A 22,993-nucleotide genomic window follows, 5' to 3' on the forward strand; every position below is an offset into this window, starting at 1 on the left:
AGTTTCATTTGACATCGGTCTCTTTCCTGGGATACATCTTGGCAGGGGGGCAGGTGAAGACGGATCCGGCTAAGGTGAAGGCGGTCACTGACTGGCCTGTGCCTTCTACTCGCAAGCAACTCCAGGGGTTTTTGGGATTTGCGAATTTCTATCGTCGGTTTATAAGGAACTACAGTCTAGTGGCGGCTCCGCTTACACGCCTTACCTCTACGAAGCTTCCGTTCGGCTGGTCCGCCGAAGCTGACAGCGCATTCACGGAGCTGAAACATCTGTTTTCTACTGCGCCCATCCTCACTCAACCCGATCCGTCTAAGGCTTTTATTGTGGAGGTGGATGCTTCTGATGTGGGGGTGGGGGCTGTGCTTTCACAACGTGCCGGCCCCTCCTCTAAGCTGCGGCCGTGCGCCTTTTTCTCTCGGCGGCTTTCACCAGCGGAACGGAACTATGATGTGGGGGACCGGGAGCTGCTTGCCGTTAAGTTGGCGTTGGAGGAGTGGCGTCATCATCTGGAAGGCGCGGCGCTACCGTTCCTGGTGTGGACGGATCATAAGAACTTGACGTACCTACGCGGTGCGAAGAGGTTGAATGCACGTCAAGCTCGTTGGTCGCTGTTTTTCGCACGTTTTAACTTTTCCATTTCCTATCGCCCGGGTTCCAGAAACACCAAACCGGATGCCCTCTCTCGGCAGTTTGACTCTGACACGGGTCCGGCGGAGTTTTCCACCATTCTTCCGGCCGGCTGTACGGTGGGAGCTATTACCTGGGAGGTGGAGGACGCCATCGACCGGGGCCTCCGGACGGAACCGGATCCGGGCACGGGACCGCCTAACCGGCGTTTTGTTCCCGCGGCTGCTCGCTCCAAGGTACTGGAATGGGTGCACGCTTCGAGGTTTGCGTGTCACCCGGGCAGGGGCAGGACGACTTCTATGGTTAAGAGACATTTTTGGTGGGCCACTCTGGATAAAGATGTTCGGGAGTATGTGGCTGCGTGCCCTGTGTGTGCCAGGTGTAAGTCGCGTACTCACCGTCCTGCTGGGCTGTTGCAGCCGTTGTCTACGCCTCGTCGCCCTTGGTCCCACATCGCCCTGGATTTTGTTACGGGACTCCCGGTTTCGGCTGGGAAGACCACTATTCTCTCGGTCGTGGATCGGTTTTCTAAGGCTGCTCATTTCGTCGCTTTGGAGAAGTTGCCCACTGCGGCTGAGACGTCTACGTTGTTGTTGGACCATGTTTTTCGGCTTCATGGCATTCCTGTGGAAATAGTTTCGGACAGGGGTCCGCAGTTCTCGTCCCAGGTTTGGGGTTCTTTTTGCGCTGCTTTGGGGGCCAGGCCTTGTCTGAGCTCTGGTTACCATCCTCAGACGAACGGCCAGACGGAACGTTTAAATCAGGAGCTGGAGGCCGCGCTCCGCTGTGTGACCTGTCATAACCCTGCGACTTGGGCCTCGTATCTGCCGTGGGTGGAATATGCCCACAACTCCTTGGTTTCGTCTGCTACTGGGTTGTCACCGTTTGAGGCCTCTTTGGGTTATCAGCCGCCCCTGTTTCCGGTGGAGGAGGCTGATCTTGCTGTCCCCTCGGTCCAGCATCATCTACAGCGCTGCCGTCGGGTCTGGTCTCGTACGCGGGAGGCGCTGTTGCGAGCTGTGGCTCGCCAACGTAGCTGTGCCGACCGTCGCCGGTCTCCTGCGCCTGTTTACTCACCTGGACAGAAGGTGTGGCTCGCTGCGAAAGACATCCCTCTCAGGGCATCCTCCCGCAAGTTGTCTCCTCGTTACATCGGCCCCTATTCTGTGGACAGGGTCCTCAGCCCTTCGGCTGTCAAGCTCCGTTTGCCTGCTGCCTTGAGGGTTCACCCGGTCTTTCACGTTTCTCAGGTGAAGCCGGTGGTGTCTAGTCATCTGTGCCCGCCTCCGGTGCCCCCGCCTCCCGCCCGGCTCATTGACGGGCATCCTGCGTTTTCTGTCCGGCGCATTCTGGATGTGCGGCGGCGGGGTAGGGGGCTGCAGTTTTTGGTGGACTGGGAGGGTTATGGGCCGGAGGAGCGTTCTTGGGTTCCTCGTTCTTTGATGCTTGACTCTGTGATGGTTTCTGATTTTCTTAGGTCACGTCGTGGGGCGGGTGCTGGTCGGCCGCCGGGTGGCGTCCCTTGAGGGGGGGGTACTGTCATGGTCCGGGTGTGTGCCAGTGTGTCTCCCTCCGAGCCGGCGTCTCCACCCCTGGGAGGGGCCTCAGTGTTTTTGCTGATCGTTGACATCTGTGGGTAATTAGCCGGGGGACTCATAAGGCCAGCGTTCTCAATCTCTCTTCGCCAGATTCTCTGCTAAACATCACTACACCTAACTGTTAAACCCCTGGCGAAGAGCTTCTACTTGGATGCTGGACTTTCTGGCAGTCCCTCAGGCTACCACCAAAACTACCTACCTGCCTCTCTGCCTCCACGCCAGGAGTTTTTGGATTTACACACCCGGATTACTCCCCCTCCATGTCATCTCCGACCTCCGTTGGCAAGTACACAGTACGAAGGAGGATTTTGAGCCAAACAACATATTCATATGCCTCCTTATCTATGTTTTGAACATTTGCATTCTGTTACAGTGACCCCGACCTTTTCCTGGACCTTTTGTGACTTGCTTTCCAGTCCAATCCCCGGACCCGGACCAGATCATTATTTAGTTAACGTCTACGCTCACCTTTTGTTTATGAATATTTTGTGTGCACATTAAACATTATTCTTAAAATATATTTACGAGCTGTTCGGCGTCTTGCGTTTGAGTCCTGTCACTCGTCTGAAACGGTCCCGGCCGTAACAATCATATCTGTGCCATTTTTATCTCTCTGCGGCTACACTAGCTCTCTTCCTCTCTAAAGTCATTAGAATAGACCCCCTGCCCCGAGTCTCCATACATGACAGAAAATCAAAGTGTCACATTACAGCAAATATTAAACTGATCACTGGCTTGGCACCATGGTGCACATCCAACAATTTACTTTATTTCCAGTTTGAACCAGAAACACTGTGTATGTGTGTGTGTAGCAGTGGAAAATACTTGGGGCAGTGTAATTGTGCTGTCACTAAGTCTCCTGGGCTCGTGTTTTTTTCCTGCCATTTTTTAAACAAAAGATTCAATGAGTAAGTAAATGATAGCAGACAGTCTGAATTACACGATCATTTTATTGGAGCTTTCTCTTATCAATCAACATTAACAGTTGGTGCCATTGGAGTAAGCTAATGGTCTATCTAACATCTGTCTTTCTAACATCTGACTGACAGACAAACATTTGCTCATAGATGCACTTTTTGTTGTTATATTTACTTATAGATCATCCATAGCTATTTGGATATGTCTCCGACAGGGACAACACGTGGACAGAGATAGGCTGGGACCAAACTACAACTCCAAATTCATGCACCTTTCTTTTGTTTCACTTTTTGTTTTGCTTTTAATCATTTTCTTTCCTTAGGTGCTGTGATGTGTTAAAACAGGATACACTACACCCATAACGCACGGCTTGCAGCATGTTTTTCCGGTTGTACGGGCATTGCGCAACAATTTTAAAATGCACATGATCAACTGTAATAACTGAAAACATGACGGCTGCTGGTTTGTATTATTCCCAGCTTATCTGGATTTGTTACCGACTCCACTCGCATTTGTGATTCTCACATTTATTTCAAAAGACATAATACGTTGCTTTTACGTCTGCAGTCTCAGTGCCAACAGACTGATGAATGAAAGCGCGGGAGAGCTGGTGAGAAGAGGGATGCACGGCAGCGGCAAGGATGACATGTACATATAAAGTTGAACAGTGATTAATGGAGATGGGGATACATGGTTAATGCAAATTAACAGAAGAGTGAAAGAGCACAGAAAGAAAAATTGAAGAGAAACTGAAGGAATAAGAGGAAGGAAGCAGAGAAGGAAATAGGAGGGAGGAGATGGATATATTGGATGTGAGGTTTTGTTTAATAGCCTGGCCTTTAATAAGATCCTGCAATATGATGTCATCCTCAGAGAGTGGCTACATTTATACCGTACCAGCCTGTGTGTGGACCACAACACAGCAGTGAAGTACAGTGAACTGGACTGGCCTGCTTCATGGCCTACAGCCTTTCCTTCTAGCGTGAATGACTTCAGTTGTGACAAAATATGGGATAAACAATACACTGACGCCAAGCTTCATTTCATATGAACTGCAAAACTTGCTCAGCGTTATCCCATGGTGATGCTTACCGTTGAAACACACATTGAAATCAAAATAAAACCCATGCATTAAGGTAAACGTTCTTCTTAAGTTAGCAAAATCTCCTGACATTCCCCATACAAATTAATGATAATTTGTATCAAATCATTAAATTTTGGATTCAGTGAATTTCGGTCCAGTTCTTGTGTAATTCAGCCTTTTCTCAGTCCTTTCATTAAGAATGATTTCGTAACAGCCACTGAGACCGTTTCTAATGAGGATACACTGCACACCATGCACCAAGTTTTCAGCTAACAGCATTTTGGGAGCCTCCTTGTTGTTGGAAAAATCCTATTTTATGCCTGTTCAACTGTTATCTTTGGTATTTTTCATAGCTTAAACTAAAGAAATGGGAATAAATGATGTCCCAAAAGGATGATTCTGTTCATCTGGACGTAATGTTTTCAGTGGGAGAAACGTTTCGTCACTCATCCAAGTGACTTCTTTAGTCTCAGCCGACTGCAGGTTTCCACAACCTTAGTCAGTTCAGTTTTATTTATACAGCGCCAAATGACAGCAAAAGTCGCCTCAAGGTGCTTTATATGGTAAGGTAGACCCTGCAGCAAACGGTAACAAACTGTACATTTGCACAATGACTGAAACTAGCCCACTGAATGAACAATGGGCTGTGAGGTGAGGTGACCATTGATAAACAACAGCACAGCGTGTTTTGGGGTTTAAAAGCCACAGAGACACGGTGTTTAGAAAAAATGCATCTCAGCTGTTCTGATACTCCTGACACATACGGGATCACTAAGGGTTTTCGCTTAGGTATCGGTTGTCCTTCTCTCCTGGATCGGCTGGAGCTTTCTTTTGGTGCCTTCCCAGCTTTGATGAATGTCCAGCCTGGATAACCACATTTACTCAGGGCCTTCTTGACGTGATGTTCTTCTGCTTCCCTGGCCGTTGTGTCTGTGGGGATGGTGTTCGCTCTGTGTTGCAGCGTGCTGATGACACACAATTTGTGATCCAGTGGATGATGAGAGTCAAACCTGACTGGATCAGTCCCTTAATACTGATCCATATGCGTAGGTTTACGGTACACATCAACTTTTAAAGGGGGCCTAAGGGTACATCTTTGCCATCTTACAATGCTGTGATTGCAACCATTCCCCAACTCTCTGTGAATGGTACTCATGGCCATGGATCAATGGTCTTTGATCAGTGGTTGTTGATCAATGGTCATGACAATTTGCATATTAATGATCAAGGGATCTGACCTCAAAGCCCATTGTTTATTAAGTGGCCTGGTTTCAGTCATTGTGCAAATGTACTGTTTATAAGATTGGGGAAACCTGCAGTCAGCAGAGACTGAAGAAGTCACTTGGATGAGTGAAGAAATGTTTCTCCCACTGAAAACGCTGCATCCAGATGAACAGAATCAACTTTTGGGATTTACTTACCTGGATGAGCATGCATCAAGATGAACAAATGATGTGTTTTTACAACAGACTGCTTGTAACAAGGCACCTAAAAATTGATTCTTTGTCATCTGTTATGTGTAGACAACAGTGATTCATCCCTCGAGTTGGTTATGTTTTGTGATTTCATAGCTCAGTGTTAAGCAGCTTAAAAAAAAAAAAAAAAAATCTGACATGCCACAGAAAATAATCTCCAACTAAAAACAAAGGTACTGTTAAAAAGGATCTCTGCAGTGATTGGATTTTCTTCTGATTTCATGGATTTGAAGATTGAAGGTACTTTTAACCCTTTAAAGGTTTCTCTATATATGGTGACGATGATACATTTCTGTAATAATCCAGTCGTGTGTGGCAACCATTCAGAAGCAGCGGCCACCTGGGTAAGCTGCTTGTCCTCACTTCACTGAACACAAAAGGCAAACAACCTTTTAACATCATAACTCTGATCCCTCATCACCTTACACACATGTAAAGTTACAAATACATTAGATGACGTTATAATCCTCACCTTACCTCAACTTATGCGGCTTATGAGCTGAAATAAAGCAGTGAACCTGAGATTCTTAGTTGATACCGCCAGCCTGCAGGATTGCAGATAACAAAAAACCCTGAAGACTGACTAGAAGGAGCAGCTCCATTTGAATCATGTTCAAATATGCAGCGGAGTCAGTATATTAACAATTCTTCAAACACCAACTAAAACACCGTAGAAGACCATAGAGGAAACTCTTCTGCTGCCTCAGTTGCAACACATTTCTTTCAAGAAGAAACAATAAAAACTATTGCCCTGGTCTCTGGTTGGGTCTCAAAATAATCTTTATCTGTGATGCTACACTGTACAGTGGGATTATGACCACTGCAACAGTATACAAGCAACGCAGCACCATAACAGACACATCATTACAATTATGGTGACGTCTGAGATCATTTTAGAGGTGAAGTCAGGCTATGCAGCTTTTCATCTTCTTTATTTCTATTTTTAGAATGCAACCAATTAGTATTATGAAAGTCTTGAGTTGCTAAAGGCAAAAGTTTTGAAAGTTCAACAAACAAAATGCTTAAATGAGAGTTGGGATACCCATCAAATGGGTTTCACTGGGGCAATCATCATTAAAATAACAACTCTTTGGTCTGCTGTATTTCTGGCATTTCCTTTTCTTTTCATCTCTCTTAACAATTTCAGTTTTTTCCTCCTCCCTCTCTTCATGCTACCATTTCCCACTGTGTCTACATACTGCATAGTATGCATCCCCAATCAAGTCACAAAGCTTTAAAAAGTGAATACATGAATGCAAACAGCAGTGCAGGTTGTGTCAAGAATACATGTAGAATTGAGGTGGGCTTAATGAGAATATTCCTGCTGAACAGTCATGCAGCATCCAAATGCTTTTCCTCAGAGCTTCAGTTTAGCTTTTTAGGGCCTGACAACAACACTGTGTTTGACTCTAACATTGAATTAAATGGGCATCATTACCGCTGAGGACAGTTGATAAAACCTAATAGCTGTTGGTGTTTTGATTTTCTATCTCTGCGTGTTGTCTTCGTCATCAAAAAGGTCCCTTCCTTTCCTGTTTACACACAACTAAATACAAACATCTTCCTGTGTTTAGGCCAGAGAGCATCTGATTGGTCAGCCTGGGGCAGCCAAAGAGGGTTCATCGTCAGTGCCATCTTAATTTGTTCTGTAAGCCACAATCTCAGCACCAGCATCGGTGCCTCACTAATGCTCTTGTGGAAGAGTGGGAACAAATCTCTGCAGCTAGGTTCCTGAACCTGTATGAACAACGACTGAATGGCTATAGCCTGTTCGTCATATACTGTGAAAGTCAAAAGAGGATTGCTTCCAGATTCAAATCCTACAGCGATAACTGAGGTCGACTGCCTCAAAGATACAGATGAGATTCATGCTTAGTGATGTAAAAAATTTTTTTAGAAACAGTAGAAAGGATTGATCTCCACCAATGAGCTAAGCCTGAAATAGCAACTGAGGGTTTTTAAGTTTTAGAGCATCATGTTTTAAGAGCTAAAGATGAATAATGGTTTCTGCTATACAACGATAGAGAAAGAACCTTATCATGCAACGGGATTAAGATAAAAAGAACTTTTTAATGCATCGTTTTACAGCAAATGTACGCACAGAAGCAATCTAACTATGCATACAACCCAGCTATGTTGGATCATGGCAGCTAATGCAAACAAAAAAAACAAAAAACAAAAAAGTGTCAATGATGTGATCTAATAGCTAAGGATACCAGCACAAGTAAGCCTGAATCTCAGCAGGCACAGAAACAGGAAGCAGGGCCTCTGTGGATAAATGGCGACCTCCCAGAGAAACAGATGGAGGGGAGAATGAAAAGGGGAATGGAACAAAACCCCAGGCAATATGGAGTCAAAAGTAAAGACACAGAGAGACAGAGAGAAAATAGAAAAGCACTAATGAAGAGGATGAGGATGAGCTGGGGGAAAACTCACAAAAGAGACAGAAGAGCATGAGATGGATGGGAGCGGTGCTGTGCAGTTCTGGTTCTTGAGAAAACAACAAAGATATCAAATAAGGATAACAAGTTCACATTGCATCGAAGCATCATTTAAATGAACAGACTGGAGGATTCTTAAAATAACCAAGAGAGTGACAGACAGAACATCTCAGGTTTTATTCATTCAATTTCTAAATGAGCAGTAATGTAACTATTGGTCATTTATTTTCTCTCTGAAACAGAAGGTCTGGATAGACTGCACACAACAACAACAGCCATTAGAGGCAACTCTTAGTGAGAGGAAGTGCTGATGAACTGCCATATGCATTAAGTAGGAATCCAAGTTTTCCTGGATGGTTTGGATTGGTTTGAGAGCACAGAGTAATACTTTTCCCCCTCTTTGACAGCTTTCCATTTGAAGAGAAATGGATTTTAAGTGTTGCAGCGTGCTGATGACAGCACGCTGCAACATCAGCACGGCAAGGTTGAGAGTTGACCGGAGAAAATGCACACAAAAATATAGTCTGATGAAGATGCAATATGCTGAAAACTTCAGAACAACTTCTTGGCATACTTTGTGGTGAGATCAGTGTGTGCTCTTAGAAGATACATATAAAGACCTGTAAACAGACTTTATCCAGGCACAAAGTGCATTTTAGCAGCAGATGGAAATGTACAGGCTGATCCACAGAGGGACACACCACCCCACCTCAGCCTCCTGCCCCACTGCTGCTCGCTGCATCCAATCAAGTAATGACATTCATACAATTTACTGATGTCATAAAGAAGACAAACTAGCACAAGCTGGTAATTTATCATTCACATGAGGACTACTACCCCTGTCCTGTTAACTGTCTAACCATCTCACCACTTCCTTCACACACAGCCTTAGCTGTCTGCCAGCACTAGTTATGGATGAAGCCAGCATATATCTCACAATCACACCCTCAGACAGACAGTCGCACAGTTGGCCATTTATGAGAGTGTCTGGTCTGACTAATAAAAGCCCAGTGTTCACAGTGAGAGCGATGGGAAAGAGAAGGACTATTTAGGCTGATTAGATTTTGCTCAGGCTGGAAGTGTTACCACGCACTTTTCAGACTGTTTTCTGCAGGGCAATATGTTGTTTTCTTTCCACCATCTCCTTGAAACAACAGGATGAAACGAGCCTTGAAAAGCACGCTTGCATTAAAGAATGTTTCTGAAGTTGCATGCTATTAATACTTTAAAGGCAAACAAACCTCTTACTTTTTAATCTGCCCCTGGACTAAGATCATCTCATGATGGACAACACCAGCATAAAGTCTGTAGCATGCAAGCATTCACAAAACACCTGCACATGGGCACTTACAGTTACACCTTGTATGATGAATTTTACACAAAGCAAAAGTACAAAACATGAAGATGAATTCAATGATAAAATAGGTAACATGGACACATTCTCACACACACTCTCCTGTGTTTCCTCACCTTTGCGCCGATGACAGAATTCTTGTGGTAGAAGCAACACAGAGCTGCTGTCAGGGCTTTGAGGTTGCATCTCTCCGACATTATCGACTCTATCTGCCGACACTAACGGGGTAACAAATGCTGCCTTCGGCCAGCTCAGTTAGATCTGCGGTCAAGGTGACTGAAGAACAACTTGAACGACAAGTTCCCAATGATTCCCATTTGCCTCTTCCAGTAAAACCTTCATTAAGAGTTACACAGATGGTCGAGTACTAACTCTGCAGCTGGATCAATATCACAAGTCAGAATTTTTCCAGTCTCTCAGACTAAGGAGTGAACATCTCCCCTGGGATAACTGTTACTAACATTCTGTCGTCTCTGCCTCTCTCCTCCACAGTCCCCGCAGAGTGAGCCCTCCACTTTCTCACACATTTTTTCTTTAAATTTCCCTTTTGCCCTGCCCCCCTAAGCTCCATATATGGGAGAGAGAAAGACCCATGTGAGGTGGTTTGCACCAATCAAGTGTTGATAAACTAGGAGTGACCCAAAGGCAGAGTCTCCCGCCTGCTCTCACTGCAAACACATGGGCAATGGAAAGAAAGCTGTGTACATCGGCTTTGCATCCTGTGCATGCATTCAGTATGACACTTCAAACCTAAACTGTTGCTATTGTTTCCCTCTGACTCAAAATCATTTTTTCAGAATTTGCACTGATTGTGCTGATTGGTTTGTTACTCAATTTAGTCTCTAAAGTGACAGTTTGACCAAAATACTGGCCAAATAATTATGTATGCCTTTTCTTTCTGAGTACTCACAGCTGTGGAGTTTCTGCATTACTACTTTAGGTTTATCTGCCTATCAAAAACAATGTCCAGCCCTTGTGCGACTGTCTTTCAGTCTCATATAGACGATGTTAACGTTTCCATAAGAGATGCTCTTTTTTGGTGTAAAGCCATGGTTGGAATTGTGGCTCTTCCAACTGCTCAAACCAGCAGTTTGAGAACAGAAAACACATCACAGAAGAAAAAAAAAAAACTAAAAGTATATCACTTCCACAGTTGGCAGTAAGTATTTTAAGAAAACAGCTATGAGTCACAAAGAAAGTTTCAATAGGAAATAGCTGCTGTTCAACCAGTGTTGTGTACTAAATAATCCACTTGGAGACAAAGGGAAGGGTCTGCTAAGAGTGAGTGCGCATGTGTGCTGTGGACTGATGCTGGCCACTTGTGTTACTTAATGCTTGTTGAGCAATTACGCCCACACACTGGTGAAACTCTTAGCTTTCACACCAGTTCACACACAGACCCATACTGACATCTGACATAAGGAAACTGGCCCCAAAGCAGGAAAGTGAAAAAAGTATATTGGCATGTTTCAGGCCAGTAAAACTTATCAACTTCTTCAGGGAAGAAAGTGAGGAAAACGGTTGGACAAACGTAACTAGATCCAGAGTGTACATGGCAGCGTACAAAGACAGAAAATAAAGAAATAACCATGAGTATACAGCACAAACACTACCATCTACAATGTAGCTTGCCATCACCATTGTGTGAATGTGTGTGCGAATGGGTGGATGACTGGTTGTGTAAAGCGCTTTGGGGTCCTTAGGGACTAGAAAAGCGCTATACAAATACAGGCCATTTACCATAAGAACAGCCACATGCACACAAAGACTAGACACACACTGAGGGTGACACGCCAGCAGCAACAAGTTGAAGGGAATATTCGGTCGCAGGAAACTGAGCCACTAATTACAGTGTGAACTCTCATGAGGACCCATGAAGGAAATACATGTAGAACATTCCCTAAGGCACCACATAGAGGCGCACACACTCCCACACAAACACACACACACACACACACACACACACACACACACACACACACACACACACACACACACACACACGACTGGCGACCACAGAAGCCCCAAATCACCAGCTAGGCTAAACGTCCACCTTAAAATACACACATCCGTCGCTCCAGGAATGCTTTGGAAAAACAGTGAAGGACAGAAATTGGGGCGCTGAGGTTCTATGTTTTCTATTTCTATCTGTTTGTTGGTTCTGTCAAATACGAGAGACTGTGCTGTTTCAGCAACCTAAGCTAATTACATGAAATATAATAAAATGGAAAATTGGGGATGAAAGAGGGCTATTTTCTATGTAAAAATTGGCTTAAATATGTAGTTTTATTTCAGGATGTATATTTTACTGTCCGGGGGGACTGAGAGAAACTATATGCAGTCAATGATGTTGAAAGTAAAGGATCTTTTCTCTTTTCATGATGTGTTAACAGAATATTTCACTCATCCTAGGATTTATTTTAACTTCTTTTGCCAAAGCCTGAATTGAAGTACCTAAAGACATACAAGGCCCCTAAATTTCCCAAAGTACAATAGGACAATGGGATGCTAATGTAAGCCTGAACTGCCACCAATATACAAAACTGATCAGAACAGTAGCAAAATATAAAGATGAGAAGTGCTTTCTACGAGAACGAACAAATACAAGTGATTCATCTTTCAGTTTGCATTTGTTCTATAAACACATCTCATACAATCTGCATCAAATTGCATTAGGTAGTAAACCTAATAAAGAATTCATGTCCAAATGTACTACACATCCATTTACAAGGTCACGATTCCCAACAGTCTCAATGATAAATACAGTAAAGGAGACATGCAGTAGGTACAGGTTTTACATTTCCTGACAGTGGCTGCAAGCTTGGTTGGCAGAAATTGGATTCTACGGTGCAGTATGATATCACACCACAATCGAAGCTTCACTGTCCTTCTGTACCAGTTAGGCAGCATTCATCACGCTTCCTCATCCCCTAATGCATCAATAAAATCAGTGACACTTCTATTCACCCTCTGGGTGAGTCTGTCACATGCACACATGTGCAGACTGTGTGTGTATATGAGGTGTTGGTGACTGAGTGATCAATAATATAATAGACTGGTGTCGAGCCGTACTGATTGGTTCAACGTGATCCTTATATAGTCAGTGAAAGCGCATGCAGTAAGAGGCTACAATACATCTTATGTGGGTCAAAAGAGAAACTAATTTGTTGGTGTATTTGCTTTTGTAAAGTACACTGGAGCACCAAAGTTCCATAAACTACAATTAAAAATACAAACTACTACTCATACTTATTTACTTTATTGTATACTTGAAAAACAAGAATACAAACATAACAATTTTACAAAGAGAAGATCAGCTTCACAGTTAATGCAAGAAGCATCTGATATTTGGTTTGAACACTGGAAAATTTTTCATCTTTTATTTACAGTGCAGACAATTTAATATAACATGAAAGACAAGTATTTTAACATTAATACATCCATACATATGAGCAACGTGACTTCCATTTTCATGACACGAAGACTGGTTCTAGACTATTTTCTTCAGTACGATTCTTCTGTGACTCTCTCTTTAGCCCAGATTTAGATTAAATCCATGTCTGAGAAACTGGCTCATATGGTTTGACCCAAATCTAAAAACAGACAATTACTCAGCTTGAGCTACAACTGTTTAAAAACAGGCGATAGCTTCAATAAAGGAGAAAAAAAATATCCGTGTCTAGATTATTACCCAAAAGTTTTAATGTTTTTTTAGGTAAATCTGAATATAAGATGACAAAGACAAACCTTGATGTTACTTGCTTTTTCCCTTGAGCATAGAGCGTATGATCACGATTTCTGTAACCTGACCACACTTGCTCAAAATCATCACTGAGAAAATCTGGAGACTGAACAGCCACTGATGAATTAACAGGAAAATTATTACTGATGATATTCTGTAGCAAGCTGTGGAGGTTACTGGCCAGCTGCCTGTTCCACTTATAGGCTGACAAACTGAATAACTGACTGGGTGTCCAGTTCATGGACGAGCAGAGAGACAAACCAAGCTGGTTGGTGGGGTGCCGAGCGTGGCTGGCTGCTTGCTGTTGAAGTCATGCTGGCTCACTGACAGACTGGTATGAAAGTCACACTATTGTTTGGACTTCTAATTAACAAACATTCACAACAACATCCATCTACAGCGACATTTCTACTTTCGGGTCTGACAGTCCCTTTCCTCAGTTTGGCCAGCAGATGGTGCACTCCTCTAAAACTCAACAAATGCATGAATAGCTGTTTGTAAGTGAATTCAAACAGTTACTGCTCTTTTATCTTTATTATTAGCAAAGCACAGTTTTAAACTGGTGCCTTCAGTATGTGTGTGTGCTCTATACAAGTGTCATCCACACAGAGTTAATAGCTACTGCAACCCAAGACCACACACACACACACACGCACACGCACGCACACGCACGCACACACAGAGCATTATTGTTTCCTAAAGCTCTCTCATGAGGGTTTACAGCAACTTTCAACTCATTGTGTGGGAATAAAAGAGTGCAAAAGAGTCTTTTAGCAAAGGCTTAGTAGAAGAAGAGTTGTGTTCACACTGAATCACTGAGGGTCTTTCTTTTCCTCTCTATCATTTAATTTGTCATCAAATAATACAGAGATCGTGCTGTATTATACTATTAAGTCTGGCCAAGTCATAGTAAAATCAACAATCTGCTCCTATTACTTTCTACTCAGTAAAGTTATACAGTACTTATCTTGATACCTACTTTATAATCCTCAGTAAATTTTACTTTCTGTGAGAAAGAGACACTTCAATTTGACTTCATTCCTTCACCAGTGCTTTTGCCTCTTTGTCAGCACGATTACTAAACAACACCTTGTTGGTTTTCTTTTAATCTGGTCAATAGGTGGAGCATGATTAAAGGAAGAACCTAGTACATTTAGCAAAATCAGGTTCCATTGTCTTTAAATTTGGAAGACAGGGTACTAGACTTCTTCTTCATGTTATGTCTATTTCTAGAGAAGGAAACAAGCTGATTGGATGCTTAGTGACGAACATCAAACAGAGGCTGTCAACGAGAAGAGAAACTGGCCATAAGGTGGTGAAGTTGAGAATATATTAAAACTATTGTTTTCCACAGAGACTTCCTTCCCAACAAACACCCATTCTGCTCACATCTACTTGACATAATCACAGAGAACAATGCAACACTCACTGTACTGACAACTGTTTGTAAAAAAACAGTTTCCAAAGCATATGCCACACAACACCTGTACTGTACCTGTACGGTCTATGTGTGTGTTTTCATCCACAGTGGAAATGCAAACACACCTGGAGCAGCACAGAAGCAGAGCTGACAGCTAGGCTTTCACACATATTATATAATACCTGGAATACAGTAGGCCACATATGCGGTCAGCACGCAGACACACACAAAATAGGCTACGCACTCTGTTGATACACCATGTGTGTGACCAAAGAAATGCACACAAAGTACTATTTGTGCATGTGGGCTCACAGGTTTGAGAGTGTTTATGGGCTCAAAATGTGGTCATAAATATTTTGTACTTGTAAATCAGGATTTGTATGTGTAAAAAGATTTGTGTGTGGACTTAGCCAAAAAAACCCTGCAAGTTACAAGTACGAATTCTGACCCTATTTTTCTTCCTTTCATCTGATTGGTCAATGTCATGTCAATCACAAATGTAACAATCCAATCAGAGAACAGATGGGTTTGGCTGTCGGAGGGGCGCTTTGTTGAACTGCAGGTCTTTGAAGGGAATAAATGCCCTTTTACATGCCAACCCAGCGTTTTCCTTCATCACCACGAAGGAAAACAGTCTGTGGTGGCCCGAGTTTGGTGATTTTTGTGTCACAGGTTTACGTGCTTAATACAGGGACCTCCAGAGCCTTTTCAACAGCGCTGCGGACCTCGGGAGAGGGGGCAGTGTTGTGGAAATGGCACAGTCTTCACTAGTGGGGATAGTTACAAAGCCTTCTTCATTTTGAATTAGCAATACGTTTTTATTGAACATTTGAAGATAAAAAAACAGAAACTCTTGTAGAGGACATAAAGTCAGAGATAGAAACTACAAGGAGCAGGTGAATCTAGTACAGGTAGAGCTGCCGCAAAACCCCACAGAGCTCAGCAGCCAGCGCAACAAATTCTGGATCCTTGGCCTTTAGCTAGCAGTTAGCATTAGCGGCATATGCTGCCACCATGCAGTGTTGCCAACTCCTCAGTAAGGAAAATTGCTATTGGTTGTCCTAAAAGTCGCTAGAAGTCGCCAAATGATGTCATCGCCTAATTTGCATAATTGGTCATGCTAATGTAATTGTAACCTACGTTGTTGGAGAGAGAAATAAAACCGTGGAAGAGACATAAATTGAGTAAAAAAATTTTCCTAAATGCATTTAGAATTTATTTAGAACTACAAATTAAATTTTTAGCAATTTTTTTTTAATGTCACAATTCCTTTTTTTTTTTTTTTTTTTTTTTTTTTTTAAGTTAACATGTTCTTTATTTCTTTTTTTTTTTTTTTTGGCCTGTCCCGTTTGGCTCTTTTGCCATCAGAATTGTTGTCTAAAGGCAAAGAAAGATGCCCAACGGATTTACTTTACCAAACTGACCATCCCAGCCTTGCCGTAATGGTCCATTTGATTCACCTTTTATTGTTTATTTTATTTTCACTTACTGAATACGGGACAGACTTGACTGGGGGAAAGAAGGGGAGAAAGAAAGAGGGAAAGAGAAACAGCTGAGAAGAGGGACGGGGGAGAAGGGCAAAAAACAAAAACCAACAGAACGGGCAGAGAAAAAAAAATGCATATATCAATCACCTGGATCACCTGCTGAGAAAGAAAAAAGAAAGCAAGCAGAAGAGAACAAGAGTAATAGAATAAACAACATCACAATGATATATGGGAATATGACAGTAAATACTAAATATTAAACATTATTGTGCAGCACGTAAGATCAACAGAACACAGTGTGCTTTGAGGTAGGAGCCGAAAAGGGTGTAGTTTGTGGGTGTGATCACCCGTGTGTACACCTGTGAGCATGGACGCGCTTGTTTTTTGTTTTTTTAAAAGGTTCCTTCATGTAATAATCTGCTAGAGGGTGTGGGGGGGCCACAGCCCCGTCCTCCAGGGCGTGAAGCAGGTGTGGAGGAGATCAAAACTCCAGACATCCAGAGGCCCCCAGAACACAAGAGACCAAGGAAGACCAACAGAGGGGCAGCCGTGCCACTGTCCCAGAAAGAGCTGAGGAGAGTCCCAGATGAGGGCTCACTCAGCAGCCGCGGAGCAGAAGCCAGGGGGAGTTGCAGTGACGCGCCCGTGAGCTCCGCCGGCAGCCAGCTGCGCCTGAGTGACCGAGCCCCAGGCCGAGAGGCCCGAGCGAGCCCCAGGCTCCAGGCCCCGATAAGCGGCCGCCAAGGAGTGAGCCAGTGTGTACCTGGACGCCCATCCCCGTACACTAAGAACCACCAACGCACCGATGTCTGAGGGGGTCCGCCACTGGCAGGGGAAGTGGTGGTAGGGGGAGATAGGCCTCCAAACCTTGGAGGGCCTGAGATGTCCCCAGAGAGGTGGCGCCTGACACCCAACCTGACATATAGACACAGACATACAGGCACACACAGATACAAACATCCATTCCCACCCTCATGCTCTCATATGCACTTACTCCACACTCAACCAACGTGGAGACAGACATAAAGAGACACTGTACACACGATCACACTCCCCAAGCGTACTCTACAAACCGGGTCTAGGTGCCCCCGCCCCTGGAGGGGGGAATGTCACAATTCCAACCCTGCACCTTTATCCGGGCTTGGACCGGCAAAATGTGGTCTGCTGCTGGTCTAATTCTAATTCTTATTATTCTTATTCTTATTCTTATTCTTATTATTTTGGATGTGTAAAGCCTGCTCACTGACATCTGTCTGTTCTTTCTAGATCCCATTAGATGAACATGCTGAACCGAGGTGCAGTCATCTCAGCGTGCCTCTGTTCAGATTTGGAGACATTGAACGATGCCTCAGAAACTATTTAGACGATTTATCGCTCAGGTAAGTCACAAGCTCAAAGTCAGCGAGACAGTTATCAGCATATACAGACATATTCACTGGTTACAGGTTTGTTTCGCTCAACCATTCTCAATGTTTTTCTTTCAGACAGTGGACGGCATTAGCCACTGATGACATCTCCTCGGATGTCGTCGATCTGCTGACCGAGATGTGCCGAGCACTCATAGGGCACATTAGCACCGTAGTGTATAAAGTCATACGCCGACAGGTTTCATGCTGCCCACATAATCATGATCGTGGAGACAAAGAAAGCTCCGCTGACCGGTAAATCTAAAGCTTGCTTTATTAAACAGTTTCATTCAGTCTTTCTTCTTCTTAGACGTTTTACGTGAGATGGTTCATCGGGTAATCCTGGTGACGGAGGGGTTTTTCAGAGGACACAGCATTGCTTCGTTTACATCACGTGTGAAGTCATCAATGTGGTTTATTTTAATGACGCCTGTAGATTTGGACAAAACAGTGATAGTGTTGGAAAATGACTGACTACATTTCTCTTCTCTCCCTTTTCAGGATGAACGTTGAACCTCTGCTTGATGGGTGCAGTTACTGCAGGGTGACAGAGGATGATATTCAGGCCAGCCTCAGAAACATCTTTCATTACTGCTTCGGTTGGGTCTTGGGTTTTGGGCAACGGCGGTCTACTGACAAACTACTGACTTTATTTTCAGTGTCGATTGCAAAGAACGTAAACTCAGCCCTGAGTCGTATCACAGGGTCCACATCCTTGCAATCAGATAGATCCACATCCCCAACAAACTTTGTTGGGATGGTTTACAGTGTAGTGAGCATTTTAAAGGACTGTGCAAAGACCTTAGCTCCCGCTTTTGTAGATGGTGAGAGTCGCAGCTACAGCATTGTTGAATCGCCAAACTGAGGAAGATGACGACTTTAAACCAGAGTCTGTAGAGACTTGTAAAAGCACACAGACTCAAGCTTGTGTAGGTGAGGGAGATTTGGGTAGCGAGGTCAACAGTGATATATTTCAAATCACCGATGTCCAAAATCTTGACCGTGAGAGTTCAGAGAGTGAAGAAAAATGTAGCGACGCCCCGCAGTGTTCGTCTGGGACGCTTCCTACGCCTGCAGAGACCGATACCTTTCTCACTTTGTGTCTTGCAAATTTAGTCGCTCACGTTTCTGAGAAAACACAAACAACTGCTGTAAAGCTGAATTTTCAGCAGATAGTGACTGATATAAGAGAGAAGATTGGGGGAGACTTGACTCCTCTAAAAACTGTAAAAAACTTGTACATCATAATGTACAAAGACCTGTGTCACAAATTTGGATCCAAATACGTGCTTCAGTTTGTGATGGAAAAGGGTCACGCGACTTTTGTAGCAGCCGTTGTGGAGCTATTAAAAGCGGAGCTAAAAGCATCGAGTGGCTCCAGTCACGCGCTGAGACGTTTAGAAAGTGACAAAAGCGTTTCTCCAGCCAGTGAGAACAAAACGCAACAATCTGCTAGTGAGGACAAGGTACAAAATGGATCCACAGGTTCCCAGAAAGACAGGCCGAGAAACTGTATCGTTAGGACCCTCGCTTCTTTTTGTAGATCTTTGAGGAGGCTGTTCAGTTGCTGCATGAGCAGCGAATCAGAAACAGAGTGACAGAGTGAGCAGCAGCGGCTCTGTGGGGCCTCTCACAGTGCAGACATGCACTTTGATCGGACACTCTAAATCACTCACATAATTTGCTTCTTAATTTGGAAATAAAATGAGCAGAAAACGAAACAAATGTGTTTGTCAGAACATTTAATTGTTAAATGTGTATAATGGTTTGTAGTCTCATCAATCACAATGTAGAGACAATCGCACAAACTATTTAGTCAGAGCACTTTGAGTTGGTTTTGTCATTGTAGGTTAAATGTAGATATTTATTCTAGATATTTGGCACAAAGGCATCCTCAGCTCTGTAACAGAGAGGTGTTGGCTCAGTGTGAAAATGTCCTGATGATATCAGTACTTTTGATTTTAGCCTGACTGATCAAGTTCCAGTTAAAGGGTTTTGACTGTCTTGAGAGACGGCACATTGTAGACAGAGAGCCATATTCCTAACTGTAAAAATGAAAAAACAGTTTTAGGCTACGTTCACTCTGCAGGTCTTGATGCTCAATTCCGATTTTTTGATCAAATCTGATTTTTTTTGTCTGCTTGTTCACACTACAATTAAAATGCGACAGCAAACGCGCTCTAGTGTGAACGCTCAGAGCGGCCGCATGCGCAAAAGAAGACGTCACACACGACGCGCTCTGTTTAGACCCAGAGCAAACAGTATTGTGTGACTGATGGCCCTTAATGTAAAGACTTCAGACTTTACGTTTCCCAGTTTTGCTTTAAGTTATAAAGTTTTGTTATTTACATTTGGCCTAATAATGATCCTTACTGCTGTTTTAGAGGAGCGCTGCTTCTAGCTGCAGATTTCTGTCAGAATCTGCAGATTATACAGTACAAATAAAATGTTCACGTTTCTCCAACGTTGTCTTCCCAACAGTTTCACTGGATAGGAGCGTTCACCATGTCGGGCGCTGATAGTTGGCGTCTGTCTTGTGTCAGTGACGTAGAAGACGGATTTAATGCAACATGACCATCAAACAGCAGTCGCTTTCTAAAAAAATCAGATATGTATCGGATTCAGCACCACATACGAAAGTGACCCAGATCGGATTTGAAAATATTGAATTTGTGTCATTCACACCGTCACACCATGATCGGATAGATGAGTCGCAGAGGGTCAAAGAAGTCGGATTTGATGCGCTTTCCCCTGCATCCGATGTGAAAGGACCTTTATGCTGCGCACTGTGACTCACAGCCATGGTCCCGGGTCAGCCCTGACTTTGCGTTAAACTAATCCTAAAGTAATAATGGTATTTCTAACCACTGATATACCACAACTTTATCCTTTCAACAGCTGCTGAAAGTTAGGGCACCTAACTGCTATCAGATATTTATATAGAGATCCTCCAGCTTCAAACTGTATTACCCTTCAAGGACCTGCAGTCCAAAAAAGCACCCCTCCGACAGCCAAACCCATCTGTTCTCTGATTGGATAGTTACATTTGTGATTGACATGACATTGGCCAATCAGATGAAAGGAAGAAAAATAGGGTCAAAATTTGTACTTGTAACTTGCAGGGTTTTTTTTGGCTAAGTCCACACACAAATCTTCTTTTACACACACAAATCTTTTTTTACACACACAAATCTTTTTTTACACACACACAAATTCTGTTTACACATACAAATCCTGATTTACAAGTACAAAATATTTATGACCACATTTTGAGCCCATAAGTGTTCTGTGAGGTTAGCTCCCACATGTGTGACCCGCTCGCATGGGAAGGACAGAGTTTGCTTTTTACAATGGGGTGTTAGCATCCAAACATATGAGCCAACAGATGGAGGAGAGAGGAGTAGTTGGGACGTGGTCGTACGCAGAGAAAAAGAACTGATTTGAAAGAAAATGTTGGGAAAAAGAAAAGTGGAGAAACCACTGCGGGTTTGTATGTAATGACAGGCTTTATTTACAGTAAAATCTAGTAGTTTGCAGTAAATGTTATGACATCTGCAAAGATCTGAAAGAAACTAATGATGTCGCTGTTCACAGGACAAAATTAGATCACATAGGTCAGTGTCATGAGGGCCAAAGCGTCGGTGTGGACACCACATAATGCAAACTTCATGCATGACTCCAGCTCAGGACATATTTGCATGCCACCCTCCTCTCTCTGATTTCCACTGTTTCTTGCCTACGTCTACAATCTATGACAGAGATGCAGGGATTGAGTAATTTGTTTGTTTTTTATTGTGAGGTATAAAAACAGTTTTTTCCCCCATTCAAGGAAAGAAAGATTACCATTTTCACACAAACAAATATCATTTAGGAAAATGACAGAATTATTTATTTTGATAAATAATGAAGTTGAGTGTAAATCGTCCACAAACCTGCGCATTTCTTTATGAACAGAAGGTACAGACGAGCCGTCTACGATGAGCTGTGCTGATATATGAACAGCTGTCTGTGACTACAGGCCTGATTATCTGCTGCGCTTTTTCCTCCCACGCCTTTGCCTCATAATACAATTTGATTTTTGCTGGTTTATTTGTTTACTTGTCTCTTCTCTAGCCACACAGTTGCAAGCGTGGGAATCGGAAAATCGTTCCTGTTTAATTTCATTCATTGATTTAAAACCAAAACAAAACATAAAAATACAGACTCTTTCCCAGTAATGCAATCATGTCAGTGTCTGTTTAACACTGTTGTTCTAAGAAACCTGCAAAAATACAGGCATAATTATGATTTAAATAAGGCAATGTCTGACCAAAGATTAGGTAAACCAGCTTCAGCACTCAATTTGGTTGCTGCTCAAAATGTATTTAGATTAGATACCCTGCCTTTTCTCCACTAAATGTGCAGTACAGAAGGTTTGTATTTTGTTTGATGGTCTTAATAATACAAATTTCTTAACAACCGAGCAGACAGGAGCCAAAAATAAGAAAGGCAAAGAACTGTGTTAACAGAGCCATCGCATCTCGGTCGTCATCTGTCTTTGACTGAAAACTGCGGTGCAGGTGGTACGAAAATGATTTAATGCTGTGTGACAGCAACAAAACTGAGCGTATGATTTAAAGGCACATTATCCAAGTAGTCGAGGTGCAATTAGATTAACCTCACCTAAGAGTGATGTTTACACCTCAGTCTGCAGAAACAGCTGGTGTTTCATATCCAGTGGCAGATGTGTCCCGTTAGATGTAATCCTTTATTGGTGGGCTTTACTAAATGTTTTACTTTTATTCCCCCTTGCAAAATGTCTTTACTTTAGTACTGCAGTATTTTCACAGCAGGGTGGGAGGTCTGAGGTTTTACATAACTGCTAGTATAACTTTTTCCTTCCTACTATAATACACACAACAAGCTTCCACTTTAGTCTGCTAAACTAAATTAAGCCTGGCGGGGTCGTACATCTTATTTTACTTCTGTGTGTTTTACCATTTTACAATCAGTCTTTTTAAATACTGTTTTATGCGTTATAGGCAGTAATAAGCAGCCATATTTTCAGTAAACAAAATATTTACATTGATTATCATGGAACCGCTTATTTTCAGCAACAGCAGACAAACAATATAGCACCACTGCTTTTCCTACCTTAACGTAGTCCACTGTGGCGTCGGGCCCGGCTGCAGGCTCCCTGGGGAACACAGACAGAGACAAGGTCCGATTTAGAGAACACATCCTGCCAAAAGGACCCAGATGGGACCTTTAGGTCCTCCTTATAGCTCCTATTACAAATAAACTGCACAGTCAAGGCCGCTCGCTGACTAGTGCTGAAGATGGATATTCAGCCCTCGTCACTCCGTAGGAGATGAATTATAGGTGTGGAGGTGTGGCACTTTTTCTTTAAAGGTCTAACAGGGTGATCCAAACAAGTGCCTGTATGATAAGAAGCCAAACCT

The 22,993-nt window shown here is 43.2% G+C and overlaps 1 protein-coding gene across 4 annotated transcripts in view; it reads right to left on the reverse strand.

Moving 5' to 3' along the window:
* Positions 1-22,993, reverse strand: part of bcar3 (BCAR3 adaptor protein, NSP family member) — an 87,252-nt gene that overhangs the window by 20,845 nt on the left and 43,414 nt on the right. For 3 of the 4 annotated variants that reach the window (XM_026146534.1, XM_026146535.1, XM_026146536.1), the window contains one exon: positions 22,686-22,728. In XM_026146534.1, the coding sequence (XP_026002319.1) occupies positions 22,686-22,728 (43 nt within the window). Of the gene's footprint in view, positions 1-9,613; positions 10,555-22,685; positions 22,729-22,993 lie in introns of those variants that run through there. The other variant, XM_026146537.1, reaches the window with a different exon arrangement.

Source organism: Astatotilapia calliptera, chromosome 17 (assembly GCF_900246225.1).
Source record: "Astatotilapia calliptera chromosome 17, fAstCal1.2, whole genome shotgun sequence".
In the NCBI taxonomy this organism is placed as follows: domain Eukaryota; kingdom Metazoa; phylum Chordata; class Actinopteri; order Cichliformes; family Cichlidae; genus Astatotilapia; species Astatotilapia calliptera.